Source organism: Rhinolophus sinicus, chromosome 14 (assembly GCF_057876585.1).
Source record: "Rhinolophus sinicus isolate RSI-liver-muscle chromosome 14, RSI-T2T, whole genome shotgun sequence".
In the NCBI taxonomy this organism is placed as follows: domain Eukaryota; kingdom Metazoa; phylum Chordata; class Mammalia; order Chiroptera; family Rhinolophidae; genus Rhinolophus; species Rhinolophus sinicus.
In genome coordinates this window covers 113,876,849-113,895,254 of record NC_142514.1, presented here as the reverse complement: position 1 = coordinate 113,895,254, position 18,406 = coordinate 113,876,849, and the positions used below count along the sequence as shown (strand labels likewise).

Here is an 18,406-nt window from a genome sequence, read left to right as displayed (position 1 = left end):
TTCATGAGACATTTTGGAACTAATAATTTCATTGCCAAAGATGATAACTATGCTTCTCTAGACAGTTATTAATGGATATTTTTCCTGTCACAATTACAGTGCTAAGTATGCAATAATCACTCAATAGAAAATCATTTTTAAGATTTCACTTTTAGTATCCAGTGTAAAATAATTTCATATAAATCTAAGCATATTTATTTATATACTCATCTGCTCTATTATTGATTTCTAGCCACACAAAATCAGTATGTATACTAATACTAAATATGCTTTTTGTCAAATTCTGAAACTGAAGTTACATAAAGATTTTTGAATGTTTTATAATTTCTCCTTTACAGTTCTACTTCTCTCATTATAGGAATCCCCATATGTTATGTACAAGAAAAATCACGAAATGTTTGAAGGAAATGACAAGTATGAAGGATACTGTGTAGATTTGGCATCTGAAATTGCAAAACATATTGGTATCAAGTATAAAATTGCCATTGTCCCTGATGGAAAATATGGAGCAAGGGATGCAGACACAAAAATCTGGAATGGGATGGTAGGAGAACTTGTTTATGGGGTAAGCAAATCAATTTATTGAAGAATTTACTTAACATAAACATGAAACTCTTTTTTTTCACTTGGGCACATATCAATTTTTAAATGTCTATTACTGTTTTTTAAATTTGATTCATTTAAAAAGTTACATTCAAAGAGACATATATCATGTTCAACTGTTTCTCTATGTCATTAATAATGCAATTGCCAAACAATGAGAAAAACTAACACTTGATAACTTCAAAATCAGGAAAGCGATAAAAATTCAGAATATGATATTCTGTATTTTTAAAAAACCACTAACTTCAGTATCTGTGATGATTATTTCCTTAAGCTTAAGTCTTCTATATCATAGACATGCTGTTTTGAAACCTACAAAACAAATCCATTAGTAATCTGTTATTTAATAGTTGTAGAAACAGATTTCTTTCAATAGCATAAAGTTGGACCTCATTATAGCTAGTTATTTACATCCCTGTTGGTTGTAATGACTGGTAAATGTCTTTTAAGTAACTGGTGAAGTAATCTCTAAACTACTTTAGCATCTATAAAATATCACCAATAATGTGAGATTCTTACAATTCTGCAGAGCACAGTAAATTTAAACTTTATGTAATGCCATCACTTTTTCATACTTAGCAAAACACAAAAGCTAGAATTTATTACATAGCAGGCCTCACATGAAAGCATGTCATGCCCTTCCTTTTATGATCACTAGCTATTGAGTGCACACATTCATAGCTACAGGCAAATTCAATGTAGACATTTCTGCCTGAATTAGAACAAGATTGATCTCTTCAGCTACCACTGCAAAGTATCAAAATCAAACCAAATGCTAGTGATGGTATGATATTTCCAAAGTCCAGAAACCAAACCTAGAATAATAAGCTCTATTCATTGAGTAATAGTTAATAAAAGTCATATACACTTGAAATATATTCTGAAATTTCCTATAAGCCAATTCACATTTCACAAATATCATCTTCAAAGCATAGCCTGACTGATTAATCCCTTTGAAATAAAGATGAGAGTCATTTTCCCCCAGAAAAGAATAAAGGTAGAACAATTTACAACATAAATGAAGACTTATATAGGGGCTTACTTTCCAAGTCAGAATTTCAATTCAATAGTTTCATGATTCTGCATCCCGCTTTTTGGACCATGAAGCAATGAACATCTCTACATCGTCCAGTATGGTAGCTATAACCTCAGCAGCGAGAGGAAAGCATTTGGCATTAAAAGGCAATCACTTAGTTTCATATCTATTTGAAAGAACTGCTGACTAGTTAGAGGTCCTAAGTGGGTGGGAAAATTGTAGTTGTAAAAAGTCAGAAACGGGAGGCCAGTTGGCTCATTTGGTTAGAGCGCACTGCTCATAATACTAACGTCCCTGGTTCGATTCCCACATGGGCCAGTGAGCTGTGCCCTCCACAGCTAGATTGATAACAATGACTTAACTTGGAGCTGATGGGTCCTGGAAAAACACACTGTTCCCCAATACTCCCCAATAAATTTTTTTTTTTTAAAGTCAGAAAGTAATTTATGACAGGGTTCATCAGCAGTTTGATATTGAGCTTTAAGTTCCCAAGGAAAAGGATTCCTAAAGCTTGTGTTCCTTGGTAATATTTTAAACTTTTGATACAATAAGCTGATTTTAAATGGGAACATTAGCTGAAACATTAAAACTACAGTAATTTATTTCTTTCAGAAAACATTATTGAGTATTTCATCCCAAAATAATCATACTTGGATTACCAGTTATGGACAAGAAAACTAAGCTGAGTTACTTGCTGAAGGATTTGTTACGTGTCTCTCCTCTGGAGTCCCGACCAGTTGAGCATCCCAGGCTCATGCCTTTGCAAGGGTTCTGACCATATTTTGTTAGAGGGATATTGTTTAAATAATGACAAGTGATATGAAGAGAGTAGCTTAATTAACAACAACAAAAATTATATCAGTAATACACATGTCACAATAACAGAAAGTCCCAAAGTCAGGCAGTTCTCAGATAGAGAAGATAAAAAAGTGGTTATTAATACTCATGCATCAGCCAATCTGAGAGGATTTAAATATCCTAATCTCTGCCATTTGTCTACTTTTTTTCCCAAAAGAAATCTTCTTCCATGTCTCTTACACATTCTGCAGATTTGGTATTTTCCATTCTGGTGTCTGTAAAGTCTGTACTTGCTTCTCAGCTTTTTCTTTCTTTCTTTCTTACTGCTAACACCAACACAAATGCCCAGTTTCCAGGACCCTAGGTAAAACTCCATCCACTTTCTTCTACCCAACAAAGCCTATTTGACAACAAAATTATTAACTTGGAATCCTTCTTTTTTTTTTTTTTTTTTTTTTTTGCAAACTTTGTTACTGCTATTGTTAGGAACTGATTATCTGTGGAATACTCACATGTGGTCTCAGCACACTACCAGATGGTGACCTGGAAGCTCAGAGCCTCCCTTACCCTCTCAGGTCCTTTCTGCCTATCACACCTGTTCACTGCAGCAAGTCCATTCTACGATCTTCTGTGGTGTGCTGCTCCAGGGCCTTCTCCTGGTCCCTGCCATATTTGTGTGTGTGTGTGTATTTTCATCCAAGATGATATTTCTCAAAGTATGTTTCATAGTCTACCAGCACCAGAATTACCTGTGATATGTGTTAAAATGCTGATTCATGAACCTCACTCCAGAGATCCTCAAGAATTCAAATATTATCAAGCTCTTGCAGGAGCTATTTTACACTTAATTTTGGAAGTTGCTGAGGGGTAATGGAACAAGGCACATGCACCATGTCCAATGTTAGTAGAGAAAGCCCAGATGTATTCTTTCTATTAACTGGCTTCTTTCGAAACACAAATTCCAAACTTCAGAAGGGTCCTCATTGAACATTGCTGTCATCTCCTTCATCCAATGTTTGTCTTCCATTGCATCAAATTTTTAGTGGTGGAGACTCCTTTATTTCTCTTCATGTTTCTTTCCTTTTAAGAAATTTACCCTCATTGGTGGTAACATATAAATAAAAAAATTCTGAAGATATTACACAGAACAGTGTGAAAGGTGGCATTTCAAATCAGTGAAAGGATGCGTTATTCATTTTGTAACACATGTATCAATTTTGTAACACATCATTATGCAACATACCAAATAATTGGCAGTGAAATTACAGACACTAGAACAAAATGTATATAATTGAGAGTGATCATATGATATGCAAAGGACTTTTTTAAGCCTAAAACCAAAGGCTGGAAACACAAAGTAATTTTATATGGCTTCAACAAAATTTAAAACGTATATACTGCAATAAAATACCATGAACTAGGTTATGTAAACAACACAACTGATGAATAGGGAAATATTTGCAACATATATAGAAAATAAGAGAATATTTTGAATATACTTAAAAGCACTTATAAATTAGTAAGTAAAATAATGAGTATCCCATATGGAAAATAACGGCAGATTCTGACAGGTAATACATAAAAGAAGTAAAGGTAGCTATTTGTTTAATAAAAACAAATTCAAATTAATACAATGGGATTTAATGTTCCAGATAGCAAATTAGTGGGAGAAAAGTTAGGTAAAGCATATCATTAGCATTAAAAATATTGTTACCATTTAGACCAGCCTTGCCATTTCTAGAAATTTATCTTAAATAAGTAAGATATGTACAATGATTTGTCTTCAAAGAATATTCACATCATTAATGTTGTAAATTGTATAAAACTGGGAACAATACAAATATCCTCTGAATAATAAATTGAGAAAATTTTGATACTTTCACATAATAAAACATTTGCCATCATTAAAAATTATTTTTCTTTTACAGTGAAAATGAGTTCATCGTATTCTTTAGAGAAAAGGAATTTAAAATAAGAAAAATATTATATACAAAACAATGTGTATCAGGGCACATGCAAACAAAAAAGATAAGAGTGGATGAAGAGAATGGAGATAAATTTTCCTAATTTTCTGGTTCTGTTTTTATGTATTAATTTTTCTTCAGCTAGTTCATGTATCACTTGTCTAATGAAAATTATACAAATAATAATAACTAGGAGGAAAATAATAACCTCCCAGCAATGATTCTGTCGTTGATCCATGTGGGTGTTTATGATGTGAACTAAGTTCATTCCTACTTGAAGGCATATACTGTTAATTCTCAGTCACCCAGTGGATAGCATGACAGCCAGAGTATATTTCCCATGATGCTGACCCTCCAGTTGCCCTTGTATCAAGCTGCTGGCCATTGTATCAAACCAGGAGTAAAAGTAAGAGTGGCAGTCTCTATATAAGAACATGTATGTCTAGTTTGTTTCAGATTCCATTTTAATGCCAAATATTTTCCTTTTACAATAAATAATCAAAAAACCTTTTTTGTCATGTGTAGACCATGTAACAGTTTACAGTTTTTTACTACACTTTATTTCGTTTGATTGTAGAGATGGCATGATTTAATGGAAGAAGCACAATTTCAAACCACAGAGCTTCCATGATGTGTAAACCTCACCTGAGTCTCAGTTTCAGCATCTATAAAACAATGATAAACATAAGATTATTATGAATGTTAAATGAGAAACCATTTAAAATATTTCGATTAGTATTAGACATACAAAACCTCAATAAACACTCACTGTTATTTTATTAAGGTTTTTTAAATAGATAACCACAATAATGAAATGAGGTAAACAGGAAAGGAAGTGTCCTCATTTTAGAGAGAATGGAAACAGTTAGAAAAATAGCTCAAAATCGCAGAACGAAAATGGAAGCTGATGTCTTATGATTATAATATCTGAGAATTGAATCCACTGTTTTCCAAAATCCTTTTTAGAAACTGAAAGTGGAAAACCAAAGAATGTGAATAGAAAGAAACAAATGCCAATTTCCAGATTTTTGTGTGTGCGCTGAATTGGAAAATGTTGTCAAACAACAGCTTTCTTCTATCTTACAAACACAGACTTTATGATAGGTTTTCTCATAACTGGAAAAGAATAAAAGAGAAAGGGCTGTTTGAAATTTGCAATTCATAATATTAAGGGATGGCTAAGTAATGAATCAGTGGCAACATTTCAAATGAAACAGAAAAGGCTGCAAAATATAATAGCATTTCTGGCCAAGAAATTCAGAAATTCAGCCATATGGAAAGGCTATTAAGTTTCCTCCTCTGTGTTGTCCTAGATCCTTAGAGACCAATACAGTTACTTGAGTTCAATTTCTTTTTGCTTATGTCTGTTCTTTTTCTGTTTCTCTAATTACTAGCACCAATAAAAACATTTTGTGCAATTTAAGTGACATATTATGAAAACAAATCAACTGTTTATCTTTGTACTTATCACTGGCCTTACTCATTGTTGGCATTTCAGGGGAAAAAAATTGTAGAACAAATCCATAACTGGTTAGTTTTGAGTGGATCAATCCAGTGCTGATGGCTTCATGACATCCATTAACCTGTGTGTTTTCATGTGTCTTTTCTCTTATAGAAAGCAGAGATTGCTATTGCCCCTCTGACAATCACTTTGGTCCGAGAGGAGGTCATTGACTTCTCTAAGCCCTTCATGAGTTTGGGCATATCTATCATGATCAAAAAGCCTCAGAAATCTAAACCAGGAGTGTTTTCTTTTTTGGATCCTCTGGCCTATGAGATTTGGATGTGCATAGTCTTTGCCTACATTGGTGTCAGCGTCGTCTTGTTCCTAGTTAGTAGGTTTAGTCCCTATGAGTGGCACACAGAAGAGCCAGAGGATGGAAAGGAAGGACCCAGCGACCAGCCTCCCAATGAGTTTGGCATCTTTAACAGCCTCTGGTTTTCCCTGGGTGCTTTTATGCAGCAAGGATGTGACATTTCACCCAGGTTAGTTTCAAAACTCTTAAGTTCTTCACAAATTCCCCGGTAATTCTAAGTGTTGTGCAGAGCATCTCTCTACATGTCCTTTTGCTGGAGGCAGAGCATTACTTGAAACACAGAAACAAAACTTGCAATTCCCCAATTAATCTACGTATATTCATAGCCAAATTTTTCCAAGTTAGCACAAAATGTGAAGACATCCCAATGGAAAGTACCCTATGCAAGCCATCAGAACTCTCAGAAATGACTTAGTATTAATATTTCCTTCAATGGTTTGACAGATGGAAATAAAATCTAAATTGTAAGAATAGGAATTCATTTTCATTTTGTCTCCTTTTCAAAAGCAAATGTTTTCTTTTTTTTTCTTACTGTTGCTGTTCTTCATTTTTAAAAATTAATTTTGAACTTGATTTACATCCCATGTAACATAAAGGGGATTTTTTGCCATGGAGTTACCTACGTAAAACCTGAGTCAGTATAGTAGGTACCAGATATACATTGTTTCTAACACATGACAAGCTAAGCAATAGGCAGAGTTAGCGATGTAAATACTATGTTAGCTTTATAGACATGTTTCTCAATATCTGTGGAGCCATGGCTCACTACCTTTGAATGCCACTAAGACAATTTTCAGTTTTGTGTGCCAAAAATGCAGCCAATCTCCTGTTGCAGGAAAAAAAATACCAATTTCTCCCATGCAAAAAGTGACTGAAGGCAGGAAAAACTAGGAATTGAATTTAAATAGTGATTTATGGTAGTGTCACAAATATATGGATTTTTTAAAAGAAATGTACACTTTCTCAAAAAGAAACATTTAGTCACAATGCAGTTTGTGTTCCTTAAGACCCAAGGAACCTATACATGCGCTTAAATTCCAATAACATGGGAATCTAAAGCAATAACTCAATTAAGGAAATGAAATCAAAGAAAAGCAAGTGATGGTTTTAAAACCAGGATTAAGCAAATACTAGGTTAAGACCAACAGGTGCTATGTATATAATAGTGATGAAGATGGAAGCATTTTAAAGCTAGAAATGCCACGTAAAACATGAAAAATTTCCTCATATTAAAAAAATGTTTAGACATAATTTGTCACAGGAATTTTAAACAGTTTGATGGTTTTAATGCGTGAGACCAATTATGAATATACCCTGAATTTTTTATTCATTCCATTCCCACTGTTCCTCTGTACACACACATTCCTGATAGCCACAGAAAGGGTAAAAAGAGGACCTTTGTTTTTTTCCTGTTTTTTTATTTTTCATTTTTTTGAGATTTAGCATCAGTTTTTAATGCTGTTGCTACCTATTGACAAGTCACACACTTTGGTCTCATGTTGGCAGTGACAGAGAGAACATTTTTATACCAATAGGTGAAGATGCCTTAGAATATAACTCATCCTCCACTCAGATAAGAAATGGAATATCAAAAAAACAAACAACAAATTCTCAACTATGATCACTTTGGGACCAATCCTAGAACATCATCTGGTCTAGCCCCACCTTGGCCCATCCATCCTGGCTCTGACTGAAAGTAAAAACAAATTCTCTCAGAAGGCATCTACCAACTTGTATCAAATCTAAGACCTCACACACTGTTAAGATGTATTGCTATTTTATGTACCACCAAGAGAGAAACAATGAAACAACGCTGCCAATTAAACCATGATACATGATCTCAGTGACAGGTTGCATTCTCATTTCAGGGATGCTAAAATGTAAAAGGGGAAGGTATCAATGAATTTAAGCATTATTCCTCTTCTGTACCTAAAGGAAAGGCATTAAGTTCCACATTTCTGCCAATTAAACAACAAAAAGTTTTTCATATTTTCAGTGGCATTTAGCATAAAAGACATCAAACTATACAGAAATGCTAGAATCACTCTTGAGTTGACTATCAGTAAATAAAATGATATTGCAATTTTTTTAAGTATACATGGTGAATTGGTGGTATTTCTTTTCTCTATGTTGGTTAGAGAAAGGAAAATGTGCATTATCTTATCCCTGTTTAGATCCCTCTCAGGTCGAATTGTTGGAGGTGTTTGGTGGTTCTTTACACTCATCATTATATCATCTTACACTGCTAACCTCGCTGCTTTCCTGACGGTTGAGCGAATGGTCTCCCCCATAGAAAGTGCAGAAGACCTGGCCAAACAAACAGAAATTGCCTATGGAACATTGGATTCAGGGTCAACAAAAGAATTCTTCAGAGTAAGTTAAGGGAAAAGCTAACAATGAAATGTTCATAATTTTGAAATTCAGTCCGTTTTGCCAACAATTACATGATAGCCTTTAGCTACTGTAGGTTTTTGCAAACACAATGGTAACTGCTGTGTTTAATACTAATACTTTTATATGGATTTTACAATCACTTTAATTTGCAAAATGAACTGAATTATTCACAATGCAAGAGGGAGCCTCCGTAAGGAAAAATAACAACAAAAAGGAAATCAAAACACCTTTATAACAGATTCCACTACTGATAATGCTATGCTGATACTACTGCCTATCTGCCAAGACTGGATTTGTGTATGCTTTGGTGCTAGGAGCATAAAAATGAAAGCAAGGCTTTTTTTAAAGGAATACATTTAACTTGCTACATTTAAAACCGAAAACTTAATTGCAGGTTATACTCCTTACATGAGGTATATTATTCTATAATCTACTCTGTAACAATGGATTTCAAAGCTATATATTTGCTTTCTGACAAGATAGTGATAAGAAATTAAGCTTTGGACACCTTTGTAAGACATTGTACGGTATTTTGTTTGTGCTAATTCTCTGCCGCTGCAGATAAAATTGTTCAAACTGATATAATTTCATTTCACATATGGATATTATACCTTTGGCTTGCCATTAGGATGGCAGGTATTTTGATGTTGTTGTTGTTGTTGTTATTGTTGTTTATATTTTTAGTTATTTGTTTCATTATGAAGATGAATTTTTTTGATCAGTGAATCTCTTTTACACTGGTTCTACTTAAAGCCAGACGTACACATTTGGTACTGTTTGATCAGAGATAAGGGTTCATTTTGTGACTTCAGAACCAAAAAAATTAAAAAGAAATCAGAGGGACATTTTTACAAATATTTAATTAGGTAATTATGAAGATATTTTGCAATTGCTTAAAGACTGGCTATTTAATAGTTTAGAAGACAAGATATATTTCATTTATTTCCTAAGCTTTTGTGTAAAAATAATGATACCATTTAAAGTTTCATGCTGATATACAGTACTTGAGAGATTACACTTCCATTTTAAATGTGTATACTTATCATTTGTTCACCTTGGAAATTAAATATAACAAAATGTGCTTTTCCTTAAGCTAGACTTAAAAAGGATTTGATTATAATATCTTTATATATTACAAATGTTTACATAATACTAAATCACAAGAAACACTCAAAAACTCAGTCAAACCTATCCCTGGGCATTGTTTAAAAAAGGCACCAGACAATGAACAATTGTCAATAGTGTGGAGTGTACCTGCTAGAGATAACATAAAAATTATAAGTCAATTACTAAGTATTTGTAGATTTTTCTAAAAGTATAATAGCCATACCAATAAATTTTATTAATACTATTCTGTGGATAAAGCTAATAAAGCAAAACTTTTAACTCATTGAGTGCATCCTTAATAATGGAAACATACTGCTCTGACACATTTTAGCATAATTTCAGTACCTTGCTGGAAATCTGTACGTTTGTAACTGTTTCTACCCAAAAGTAGGTAGGTAAAATTTAGTAACTTTGCCTAAAAACCATTACCTGTATGCATCAAAACAGAATACAGGTTTGTGTTATCAGTTGCATCTTACTGAAAAAAATGATGATTGATTGTCATGTAAAGAAAGCAATTGTTCTGCCTGGAGTGATGAAGAGAAATAACATGCTGATTCTCAAAAAAAAAAAAAAAAAAAAATTCAAAAATAACTCTCTGTAAAGCTCTTTGGCATCAAGCACACTGAAAAATGTTTATTTCTAATCTTTATAGAGCTTTAAAAAACTGCTCAAGTTCTAAAAGCTGGTGAGATAGATAACAGAATATATTGATAAGAAGTATAGGAATAAGGAAAGTTGCTTCCTAGATTTACAGAGCCTTTCTTACAAGCTGTGTACTCACGAGGCCTCGTGTCCTTTCTCTCTCACCCACCTTTAGTTTTTAAATTGAAAGAGTTTTGAAAGTATAGGTATTTATTGTTGCAGAGCAGTCTGAACCCTAATGGGATAAGAAAATAATTTTCCCTGGTAGAATACTTTCGGGAATGCATAAATTTGTGTTCTCTGATAAAAATCTCATTCATTTCCTTCCCTGTGTTCTGCCTCCTCTCCCATAGATGATGACCTGGTTTAAATAAACCATTTGTCTAACAGGTTGAGGAAACAGAATGTGAAGGGTATTTTTGTACTTGTCAAAAATGTTTCCTCGTAGGAACGCTGTCATGGTACATCTATCAGCTCCACTGAACTGCCTTAGGCAGTGACCTATACTCTGCACTTCAAAAAATGTCACAGTTATAACTGCAAAAAGAATTAGGCCATGGGGGAAAATTACATCTGAATTCAATTGTTGCCTTGGTTTTGTCCCATTATGAAACTTGGTATATTTCATGCTCCGGGCACCTTGTTAAGTATAAGCACAGATGTATTTAAAGAAAGTCTACACTTGTCACTTAAAGACAGCCTTTCCCTTTGGGGATTTTTGCATTATTATATATCTGATTTGAATATACTGATTTTCATTTCAGTGTAAATTTTATCCTGTGACTGTTTCAGTCATCAGTGGAATCATGAATGCATAAATGAGGTAGATTACTACCTCACGGCTTATAATATTATCAAATAGTGCATTGATTAGCTCTTATTAGAACATCAGTATTATTGCATAAGCTCCCAGAAACTGGAAATAATTCACCTGATAACATGTAAATATTAACTATAGTCAATGTCATTTGTACATATTGTCTATTAAAAGCAGAATATTTAACTTTTGAGAAATGAAAAAGACAGCACATTTTTAAACTTGTTTTAGGTAATAAAATAATGCTTTATATCAGATAGCTTCCCATGTATTGAGTCTAACAATAAAGATGAAACAAATAAATCTGAAATTAATTTTTATTTTTAAAAAAATAATGACTTTGCTTGCTACCTTGAGTATATTCATTCCCCAAACCTGATCTTTAAGTTAACGCTACAGTTGAAGCTTTTAGGGACTTAAAATTTCCACTACCACAATATTTATAAGCTTTCTGGGTCTGAAGAAATGTCCTCATTGTAGCCTGTCTCATCAAATTTATGAAGATTTGCTTGCCTTCATTCCTTAGCAAACAGCCTCTTATAGTCACAGATAAGGCACAGGGATATTATTTTCAGCCCTTCATTTCTTGAAATTCCTCACTCATTCTCTTCACCATGTGGATGTGATCTTATCAAAGCCATGCCCCTTTAAATCAGAATTTATAAATATTAACATAGTGACAAATCATGTAAATTTTTTTCTTCCAAAAAAGTTGCTTTTCTTTCCTCTATTTTCCACTGGGAGTCCGTATTTTACCATTTCTGTAACACCTAAGGCCTGCTATGTTTGGCATAAGTACACTATGGATTCCTCTTTCTTCTGTATTTTAGGGAAATTAATTCAACTTTTTTTACACTTACGGTGTGTGCAATTCAATATATTTAAACAAATTCAGCAGTAATTTTCCTAACATTAATATTATGGGAATAGACTTCTAAAAAATATCAACAGTCTAAAGATACTTTATTCCTTTAAAAATGAATTATTTGCTTTAACATTATGTTGCATTCTATAGTTAAATTATCTTCATAATTACCAAGCCCTAGAAATATTATTTTTCTATTTTGCTATGTTAGTTTTATTTAGCTGTTCCCTGTTACTTTAATAAGATCCTGAGAAGTAACTAGAAAATTGTCAAGTAACACGATTTCAAAAAATATTTCAAATAAAATAATACCCAGATAGATTTTATTTCTTCTGTTTTCAACATAGTATACATAGGGAAGTATGCAGTATATGTGGAACTCTATTACATCATTTGGATGAAAATCTCAAGTCATCAATATATTTTAAAAAGTCATTATATGCCTAACGGATGGTGTTTTACCAACACTTCTATAAACTGAAATTATCAGAATAGATGTTTAAGGACAATCTCTATCAAGTAACCCAGAGAGTTTATAATTTTCAGAGATTGGAACTCAATCTCTAATGGAAGAGTTAGTTCTCTGGGAAAGAACTCAGTAATGAGAGCAAGAATGAATGAAGCCTTGGCAACACAGCCTCCCTAGAGGGTCCAATGATTGAGAGGTTTGAATCTAGATACTCCTTGTCCTGGAAGCACATAGAAACTTTGCAACTGAATTGTAGTGTTGGCACAGAGTTTCCTAATGGGAGGATTTCTGCAGCCAGAAGTAACCTGTCCTTACCTAAACACACACGCACAACCATCACAATCTCTATACAAGTCTCTGTATGTGACATTGTACTATCAAACAGGAGTCAGGCTTTTCTCTTATAAATATATCCTTTGGGGACATTTGAGTTCATTTGGGTATAGTTCACATTTAAAATGTCTATGTGAATGAAAAAATTCTAATATGAATGCAGATACCAGCAAAAGGATCTGGGTAAATTAAGTAGTGGGAGGAATGTAGATAGAGCTCAAATGGACAAAAATAAATGAATTTCTTGGCTGAAATCAGAGGATTAGAATGACTAACTCTCCAAAATACGAAGTGGGAAAACATGAATCACTAATCTTTAAAGTTTAATGCATGTTCCATTTGGAGATTTTGTTAGAAAAAGTATAAAAATGTTTCAGTGAACCTAGGATTTGATTTTTGTGTTACGGATATTTGGTTTATAAACTACAGTGATTTCTTCTCCTTCTTTGGTGCTCAACTAAGACATGATATAGACTGCACTTTTTGTATGCATCTTATTAGGATGGTTTCCATCAAAACTTTGAGGCATGAAAAAAGATAAAAATAAAACAATATAACAACTCTCCTTATTTGATGCTTCAAGTAAGTACAGTGTTAAAAGTTATTTTACAAAGCAAAAATTCAATCTTGTCTGGTCCTTTTCAAGTTTACCATGTGTGTTGATACAAAACATGATTTTAAATGTTGAGCTCTCTTTATGGCATTCTGCATTTAAAAATAATAAATTGTTCTTTAAGCAATTGAGTAGGGTAATTATTATGACAAGAGCCGTCAGCTCTTTCAAAGATCACTTTTAAATGTCACTTCAGTGATTTCCTTAAATAGTTGTAAAAGGCAGTTTTCTAATTGTGAAATAGTACTGTTTTTATGGCAAACTGGAGTCAGAGGGCAATGAAAAGGTACTAAAAGGTTTTATCCTTTTCTTGGTTCCATCACTATTAACATGTTGTTCCCTTCTTTCCTGTATTTAATTTTATTTTAATTTCCTCCAGAGATCAAAAATAGCAGTGTATGAAAAGATGTGGACCTACATGCGATCAGCAGAGCCGTCAGTGTTTACGAGGACTACAGCCGAGGGAGTAGCGCGTGTCCGCAAATCCAAGGGCAAATTTGCCTTCCTCCTGGAGTCCACTATGAATGAATACATTGAGCAGCGAAAGCCGTGCGACACGATGAAAGTGGGAGGAAATCTGGATTCGAAAGGCTATGGAGTAGCAACGCCCAAGGGTTCCTCATTAAGGTGGGTGGAATAGTATAACAATATAACATGTGTTGTTATAGTATTCCACCTTCCCTGATGTCCCTGAGAGAATTATTTTGTTTTGTTTGTGAACATGGTATGTTTGTTTGTGTTCTTTTTCTCCATTTCATATTTTTTGGTCAACAATCAGGTAATTTTTTATTTTTTTATTTTAGAGTACTTAATCATAGTTGATGTATCTCTTTTAAGGCCATATAAAAACCAAACTGGTTGAACACTAGCTGCTTCCAGTGGGCCTAAAACATAGGTAGCACATGCTTCTCTAGCTCATCGACTTTTTTTGCCCACTAAAACCTGCGCTCTCATTATGTCAGTAATAATTCTACATTTTGTCATTATTTTTTTAAAGTATGCCTGCCTTCTAGTTTCTGAGTAAGAAGACATCAACCTCCTCCATGCAAACCACTCTTTTTTCCATTTCAATGCTTCATTTATTATGGCATCATTATATTTTAGGTTACCTGAGGTTGTATTTGGTGCTAACTTCATAATCACGTCTATTTACAAACGCAGCCATGATCAGAGGGAAAGCTGGGCTCCGATTTTATGGTGCTTACTCAAGTCACACTCTCTCTTGTTGCAAAGGGAGTGTGGTGTAAGTAAGATCTGTAAAATTCGACCCGATGGCGATCCAAAATTGTAGACCTAAAATGTGATTCATGAGCAAAGCCTTACACGTGTGGATAATCCACATGTGTTAAAAGAGAGACTTTCATTCTTAAGGAAATTTTGGTAAAATCTGCCCTTTTTACCCTTTTGGTCCTGGACATAGAAAATTCACATGTTTATGTCCAGGAGGCAGACTTGCCTATTTTCCTTAAGTAATAAAGGCTGCTATTGAATTGCTGGGGCTAGAGCAAAGCCAGAGTCGAAACTGACGACGGACAAATTACCCTGATCTCAGTGCTGCTTGGGAGAGATTTGTACAAAGCACAGATACAAGAAGAAATCAGAATCTTTGCTAAAGGACTTAACCAAGAACCCGGTCTTGAGAAATGATGTGTCTGTCTGGTAAGCCTCTGAAAAATGAAGGTAATAAGACCTGTACTATTGCCCAGCAGGAATGAAAGCAATATAAAAATTATATGATTGTTTTCATTGGTTTCAAAAGGGGAACTGCAATGTGCTTTGGATATGTGTGTTGGGCGGGGGAGGGGTTGAGACACATAAAAGAAACAAATGCTGTTGCTGGAAAAGTTGTATTAAATCAGTATTTTGTGTTTGCAAGCTACACTGCAATAATTAGTGAGGGGCTTTATGGTATGTTCATAAGGGGTAATTTTGAAAGGCAATAGAACAAATTAGCCAGTAAAGACAAATTTGGGTGTGGACTTTGGCGATTCTGCAGTCAGATTTATGTGAACATACCTCCCATATGAAACTGGAGAAATGTGCAGGGAGAAAGCCAAACTAATAAATGATCCATGATAAAATTCTACCCCCAAAATTTCAACCCTTCAGAAACTTAAACTGGCATCAGGATGTTTGGTCTTTAAGGGTGTGTTTTGTACTTTCAATAAGACCAAGTAGCAAATAAATCTCTACTGAAGTAGTAGTTATAAGAGCACCTTAGTGTAAATAACTTAAAAGAAGGGGAGAAGCAATGGTAGTTGATATGTAGATCTGTGTTCAGACTATTGATTACATTCACTGGATGTCGCTTTTGCTGTGAATTAATTCTCTGTGGATGTCGCTGCCTTATCCTCTGTCTTGTGTCTACTGATAAAGTCAAGTTCCAGGGACTGAATTTGGCCCTCAGATATGGGTATGCCTGATTCCCATTGATGGCAAGAGCATTCCCTCTTAAATGTGCCACTTTGTCAAATCCACACTACAGGGATTGTTTGGGGGAAAGCTGAAGGGCTTCATCTGTCTAGAACTGTATAATAATCAGCTATTGGCTTCCCCCTCTTTTCCTGTCCTTCTCTGGATCTTGTTAATGAGGCAATTGTTACACTCAGCTTCCTGGATGGAGAGTTTGTTTATGTGCTTTGTTTTATACATACCACAATTTCCTGAGCAAGCTGGCCCCTGCATGCCAAAACCACAGTCAGTTTGCCCTGTCTTTGAGAACATTGGAAGGGCACTGAAGGCTAAGCAGCATTCACCTAAGCCCTACCTCCTCACTCCCCTAACCCCCCCCCCAACCCGCCCAGCTAAGCAAGAGGCTCATTAAGCGTAAATTTTCTTTCTTATTTGACTACGAAGGGCCTTCTGTTGCAAAAGAGGCAAACTAATATAGAGATGGATTCATAGTCACCTTCTGTATAAATGATTAAGTTTGTAGATGCAAATTCAAAATAATTGTATTCACCAGAGCAGATCCAGAGGGCACAGATACCTGCTGCAAGAGTATCTTTGAAATCTGTCTGCCTTCTTTGTTCAGTCAAGACTAAGTCTGTATTCCTAGAGGACCTGTCTTTTTAAACCAGTTCTTTAGATTAATAGTTATGGCTGTAGTGAGACTTGTGTGTTTCATTGTCATTAATTTTGGTTTTCTCATAAACTCTGTTGTTTTGATTCATTAGGCAACATGAGACTTTAAGAAAAGGAAAACAGTCATCTTTCCTTCTATGTAAGCTTAGCCGAATGCAGACAAATGACTAGCAATCTTCAGTTGGTCCAGGGAGATTTAAATTTCTAGGTCTTGCTATTTGGTCAAAATGCTTCAGGAAAGACGGAGAATATGTTATATAATCAGGATGGAACATCAGGACTTGGGTCTCTAATACAAACTTTAAAACAAATGCAATCAGCATCATCACAGAGAGGATATCTGTGACCAGACTAAAAATATTACAACCGTGATGACTAGCACCAATCTTTATGATAAACAATAGTATACAGAGCTCTTTATTGTTCAAAGAGACTTTACTTCAGACTAGCGTTTGCTGGGCAGACACAGTGAAATGTTACAACCATTGAGCTAGCACTCACAGCTCTCCGTTACAGAAGGCCACTAACTATGCTCAGAAATTTTTGGTTTATTGTACTTTGACATAGATTCTCCAATTTTTAGGTGATAAAATGATACCTGATAAATTGATGCTGTTAAACTTAGCATCTATAGATTTTGATAAAAAGGGAAACAAATATAAATAAATGTACCTACAAACTATAAATATCCATGAGTGAAAGAACTTAAATCTTACTGTCGGTGTTCTTTATTTTTCAACATTACCTGTTAAAGAAAACTCTCAGGTCTCATGAGATAAAGGGTAAAATCTCTTCTTTTATATTATATCTCATCGATCTCCATACCTTGATGTTTCTCATGAATCTTCTTTCCACATGCACAGTGCTATTTATACTACTGTCAGTGCCATGGCCTGCCTTCCCATTCTTTCTCCCATACCCTTGGCAATCCAAAATGGTTTTGAGAAGCCTTTCTCTGACTTAGAAATTTTTAAAGGTTGTTTCAAAATATACACTTTAGATGGCATTGTAATGGTATGTAAAATTTAAACAAAAGAGGATGTATTTTTATTTTGACTGTACTATCAATACTACCAACTTTACCATACAATTTTACTATAGTGTAAATATCTACTATACTATAGTTATTTACTGCCTAGCAAAGTTGGGTACTTTTCTATCAAAATACTATCTTTACTATATTATCTATATTACACTAGTTACTATACTCTCGACTTTACTATGCAATACTTTTGATAAGGTCCTTTACAGTGAATCATAATTTAGTAAATACAGACTTACTATTAACTAGTTGTTAGATGAGAAGACCCCTTTTAAAGATACTTATAGATCTAGTAGCCGGAAGTATCTCCAGGGAACAAAGCAGTGGTTCATATCTCAAAACTTCCCCTGGCCTTTCTAAGGATTTATGTATTTGACCCTAATATTTGAAGTCAAGTTTAAAAAAAAAAAATAGCCTCCTGTAATTCCCATTCAAATTTTGCCTTCTCTGAAGATGTTTATGGGACTGTGTCTAGAATAAGACAAATGCTCTGTTAAGAAAAAAATGATGTTTCAAAAGAAGCCATTTCAAAAGAACTTGATCAATAGTTGAGATCTGGAAGAAAATGGGGCCCATTAGACTTGCTGATGCCTGGTAGCAGGAACCCATGGCAACGGGAGCTGGTCCTTTGAAACCAGACACATCATGCTCAGTTTACAACAGACAAGTCAGAGTCCCACAGCAGTAGTGGCAGGAGGAGGAAGTACTAAGAATGGGAATTAAAATAGCACATCTTTCATTGGACTATTTCTTTAAGTATTTAACACGATCACTGGCCTCATAGGACACTTGGCCCAAGTCTAGATCTGTATGTGGGTA

General features: G+C 34.4%; 1 protein-coding gene across 10 annotated transcripts in view; it reads left to right on the top strand.

Moving 5' to 3' along the window:
* GRIA4 (glutamate ionotropic receptor AMPA type subunit 4) overlaps window positions 1-18,406 on the top strand; it is a 377,547-nt gene that overhangs the window by 322,557 nt on the left and 36,584 nt on the right. For all 10 annotated transcript variants that reach the window (XR_012497413.2, XM_088791479.1, XM_074335547.2 and 7 more), the window contains 4 exons: window positions 359-565; window positions 6,017-6,387; window positions 8,393-8,591; window positions 13,841-14,088. Coding sequence is in view for 9 of the 10 variants with exons in the window: in XM_088791479.1 (XP_088647605.1) it covers window positions 359-565; window positions 6,017-6,387; window positions 8,393-8,591; window positions 13,841-14,088 (1,025 nt within the window). In the remaining variant the exon portion in view is untranslated. The remainder of the gene's footprint in view (window positions 1-358; window positions 566-6,016; window positions 6,388-8,392; window positions 8,592-13,840; window positions 14,089-18,406) is intronic.